Below are 5263 nucleotides of genomic sequence, written 5' to 3' on the forward strand. Positions count from 1 at the left end.
TGAACTTAGGGCAGAAAAATGAAATGCACAGATATAGGATGGGTGACACCTGGCTGAATAAGACTACATGTGAAAGGGATCTAGGAGTCCAAGTAGACCATAAGTTGAACATGAGTCAACAGTGCGATGCGGCAGCTAACAAGGCCAATGCGATTTTAGGCTGCATCAATAGAAGTATAGTGTCTAGATCAAGGGAAGTAATAGTGCCACTCTATTCTGCTTTGTTCAGGCCCCACCTGGAATACTGTGTCCAATTCTGGGCACCACAATTTAAAAAAGGACATTGAGAAACTGGAGCGTGTCCAAAGGAGGGTGACTAAAATGGTGAAAGGTCTGGAAACAATGCCCTATGAGGAACAACTTAGGGAGCTGGGGATGTTTAGCCTAGAGAAAAGAAGGTTAAGAGGTGATATGATAGCCCTGTTTAAATATTTGAAGGGATGTCACAGGTGTGCGCCGTGGACACATGCTCCATTTAGTCTCCCTCCATTTGCCCACCGCAGATATGTGAGGGGCACGGATTTCAAATCCGTGAAAATGGAGGGGCGACTGTAGGTTCAGTTTAAAGTACTGAAGGACACTCTTGTTGCATGTGGTATGTGTGATCTCATTCAGCACAATAATAAGGAAGAAGAGACCATACATTTCTTTCTTCTTTTTTTAAAGAGTGTGTCAACATGGGAATGGGAAGCAGCAGCCCAAAGTGGCATTAAATGAAGCTGCTTGTATTACCACTAGCACATAAATTCTGGGATGGCCAATCTGGACCAGCTCAAAGATTATGGTACAGGCCTATGTATACAATGTTTTTGTAAAGAAAGGATGTGTAAAACATAGATTATCACATGAGAGGAAAAGTGGGAAGTAAAATATATGTTTCTGGTATAATGGTGCGATTGCAGCGAGGTTTTTTGCATGATGTCACATTTATATGGGGATTCTCCCATGAAATCCCCGGAATCCTCCAGCAACTAGTCATTCCTGAAGAAGTCCCATGAATGCCTTCTCAACCATGATAATGAAGTGCGATTGGGCGGTTGCGAAAGTCAATTGTGTTTCATTCTCAAGATTGGCAAAGCAATCTGGAACATTTATCCACAATGCATTTCAATGTCAGCAGTTCCTTCTCATGCTTACGATCGATGTTGCAGTGGATTTAGGTCTTATTTGCAAGGTATGGGACATGAATTTGTTTGCATTGGATGAAAGTAATGTGTAAATTTGAATTTGTTTTATACTGCGCCCTTCCCTTGCATGGGGGATCTGTTTTGGACACGCACACACACCATGTAAGGGAAATACCACATATACTCAAGCCCCATTGAAAACAATGGAGCTCATATACACACACACATACACACTCCACGGGCATGCACACCATTGCCTCTTCCGGTGCACAGCTTTCAGAGTAAGCTGAAAGCTGTGTATGGCACACCCATGTATGACACAGGCATACTGTATTTTATTGTGTGGGAGGGAAACATCTGGTGTAAGGGATGTGCCATTGTGCAAAATGGTGCATGCACATAACAACCAAAGACAATGTAATAACACTTTATTAGTGGAGATGTGTGGAACACAATCATGAGATTATTTGGCTTTTATGTTGCCATTATTGCACTATTGCTCTCATGTGCAAAAATATCAACCGCTGTAGTAGTACTGTCATGTTCTCTTCTAATGCCATGATTGTTGATGAATTGGCTCTGGTGTGATAATCTCCGTAGCCTGTGACCACATAAGATCACCCTGGCTGTTTTAGTGAGCCTTGCCACTCTTCAGTTGCTGTCACCACCAAACCATCCAAACAAAAATCCAAGCCAAAGCAAAACAATAACAAAAACATCTACTCTTCTGCCATTCCTTTCTGGGAAAAGGAAGAAGGGCTCTGCCCTGCCCTCTGCTAGGTTTCTTTGGTACAAAAGGGGACTCTGGCACATTCCTGAACTTTCCTGAATATGTTCAGTAGTATGCCACCACTTTGCCCAAAATTCAACCAAGTATGTTTAGACCCAAGCCATGTAGGGCTTTAAAGGTGATAACCAATACCTGGAAGCCAATAGGCAGCCAGTGGAGTGACTTTAAGATGGGTGTGGTCACTCCTAGATTTTCTGGTGACCAACCTGGCTGCCATATTCTGTGAAGCTTACAAACTAAACACAAGGGTAGTCTCATGTAGAGCATGTTACAGAAATCGAGTAGTGAGGTTACCAGTGCATGTACAACAGTTTGTACAATGATGACATTAAAGAAACCATAACTATATTTCTTTCACAGAATCAGCGTACTAATGAGCCAAGACAAAGAGCATGACACACACTGCAGCAACAAAGGTGGAAGTGAAGCCATATATGACACTGAAAAATCTGTTTATCTACTGCTTTTCTTCTGTGGACTCATCTTAAATGTCTGGGCCTTAAGGGTGTTCTGTTGCAAACTGAACAAATGGACTGAAACCAGAGTATATGTGACCAATTTGGCTGTTGCAGACTGCCTACTTGTCTTGACATTGCCTCTTAGGTTAGCTTATAAGAAACTAGCTGTGGATACAGTGTGTTTAGTCTTGGAGTCTGCATACTTTGTTAACCGCTACATGAGCATCTTCCTCATTACTATAACAGCAATCGATCGATACATTGCCATAATATACCCCCTCAAAGCAAAGACTATAAGGTCCCCTCTCAAGTCAGCTTCTGTCTGTGGACTTCTCTGGACCTTACTCATAATGATACTATGTACAACTAAACTTGTAGAAAGACGATCTAAGACAGAAATTTGTTTTAGAAAAGTGTCCAGAGAACCATCAGCACATCTTTTTGCCTCTGTCATTTGGGGATTTTTAATACCTCTAACATCTTGAGTTTCTGTTCCATTCAAACCACAAAAAAACTCATGAAGAAGAAAAACACTTACCCATGTGAAGCAAAGCTCATCCAAAAAGCAATCAATATAATTATTGCAAATATGACTGTGTTCATTGTATGCTTTTTACCTCTTAATGTTGCAATCCTCTCTCGGTTCATTGCTGATTCCACAAAAGCCAACTGCACTGAAACAGAAAAAATTGAAATCTTTGGCCTGTTACAGACAGCCAAAATAAAGCTGCTTTGAGTCACAGTGGAGGTATGGTGTTTCAATGATGCATACGTCCTAAGAGTCCAGAAGTCGCACCAAAGCCACGCTTCAGCCCTAAGGACTGGAGTGTGGCTTTGGTGTGACTTCTGGACTCTTAGGACGCATGCATCATTGAAACATCATACCTCCACTGTGACTCGAAGCAGCTTTATTTTGGCTGTCTGTAACAGGCCTTTGTAAACCTGGCAGCAATTCTTGCCAACACCAACTGCTGCTTGGATGCCATTTGCTTTTACTTTGTAAACAAGGAATTTCAGGAGGCTTCCTTGGGACCATCTACCAATGTTTATCAAGAATCTGAACAACAGGACTCTGTAATTATTTAGTAAAGAAGGTCAAATCATGCTGAGAACTCCAGAGTCATTCCCAGCTGCTGTTTTTACTGTCCAAAATGACTATTCCTTTCATTGCTGCCTCAATAGCTTTTATTATCCCATTGAAGTTGTATGCCCTGTGACACCAGTATGGAGTCAATGCAGGGTTGCCATAAGTCAGGACCTCCAAACCGGGACAAATGTAGGACAAATGTAGGGCAACATTTTCAAATGTAGGACACATTTTATAAAAATGGAGGACATGCAAACAATTTGAGGTTGTTTTTTTTAAATGTTAATATAAATGCATGTTTTTTAGGCATGATCAAAATGGAGGACATTTTGGCATTATTCCTAGACAGATGGCAGAAATGTACTTGCCCTCGGGTTCAACTGCACTTCTCAGAAGTGTGTACTTGGTCAAGGGACTCTGGTTTTTTCTTCACTGCGCATGAGTTTGTAAAAATCACAGCAAGTTACATTGGCCGTGCCTCAGAGGCTTGTTGATATCAATATCACCATCATCATCATCATCATCATCATCATCATCATCATCATCATCATCATCACTATAAGTGTCCAAGAAAGACAGACTTGTTAGCATTCAAAGCGCCATAAATACACAGAAAATGTACTTGTATATATTTAATAATAAAAAATAATGAAAAAAAACAAAACAAGGCAGGGTTGTTTATATTTAATAATAAAATTAATGTAATAAAATAAAAAAACAAGCAATAATAAAAATTAATGAAATAAAATAAAATAGAAAGCAATAATAAAAATTAATAAAATAATATAAAAACAAGCAATCATAAAAATAAATAAAATAAAATAAAAAAGCAATAATAAAAATTAATAAAATAAAAAAAACAAAAAATAAGTATTTTTATATTTTTAAAAATTACTGTAATTAAAAAAAACACAAACCCAAGGCAGACCTGAAATGGCCACTGACTCACTTTTCCACCTCCTCCTCCTCTTCATCCTCCCCATCTCCTACTCTTCATCCTCCCATCTCCTCTTCATCCTCCCCCTCCTCCTTGGCGCAAGGGCTCCTTGGGAAGCTCCGTGCAAGGGCACGCAAGTGGGGGAATCCTTTTTGAACTGCTTTGCCCAAAACTGGACACAGTATTCCAGGTGAGGTCTGACCAAAGCAGAATAGAGTGGCACTATGACTTCCCTCGATCTAAACATTAAACTCCTATTTATGCAGCCTAGAATTGCATTGGCTTTTTTAGCTGCTGCATCACACTCTTGGCTCATCTTTAGCCTGTGGTCTACTAAGACTCCTAGATCCTTTTCTTATGTACTGTTATACTGGGGCTCATGCACTGGGCAAGTGAAAAAAGACTTTGTATAACACTTCACTGTCAGAGACTTTCTTTATTGATATGTGTCTGTAGTCCACAGCCAACATGACTACTAGCCATTGACAGTTACATTTTGCATGAATTTGTCCATCCCCTTTTAAATCGATCCAAGCTGGCAACCACCAGCATGTCTCCATTTATTACATGCACCTAGAAACCCCCCCCCCTTGCTTTCCGTTGTCATAGCATGGCAACTGTGATGCTTGCTATGACTCTGTATTGTGATGCGCTTATGGTTCTGGCTACAGTTGCATTTGATCAGTTACGCTCTTGCTGTGAGAAGAGTAGGAAAGCAGAGCCTGGTTCTCCAATGAGTTTAATATGGGAAAGGGAAGAGTAAAGGATAGGGTTTAGAGACAGCATGGTGTAATGGTTTGAGCATCACACTGCATCCCTGGAGACCAGGATTCAAAGCCCTGCTTGGCTATGGAGTCCAATGGA

General features: G+C 40.6%; 1 protein-coding gene across 1 annotated transcript in view; it reads left to right on the forward strand.

Annotated features, from left to right (window-relative positions):
* Positions 1–3581, forward strand: part of GPR35 (G protein-coupled receptor 35) — a 13698-nt gene extending 10117 nt beyond the window's left edge. Inside the window, 3 exon segments of the mRNA XM_042456077.1 lie at positions 2278–2852; positions 2855–3071; positions 3308–3581. Coding sequence (XP_042312011.1) covers positions 2278–2852; positions 2855–3071; positions 3308–3461 — 946 coding nt within the window. The 3' untranslated portion in view covers positions 3462–3581.
* The last annotated feature ends 1682 nt before the right edge of the window (positions 3582–5263 follow it).

The sequence above is a fragment of the Sceloporus undulatus genome, chromosome 3, assembly GCF_019175285.1.
Source record: "Sceloporus undulatus isolate JIND9_A2432 ecotype Alabama chromosome 3, SceUnd_v1.1, whole genome shotgun sequence".
Taxonomy (NCBI): Eukaryota; Metazoa; Chordata; class Lepidosauria; order Squamata; family Phrynosomatidae; genus Sceloporus; species Sceloporus undulatus.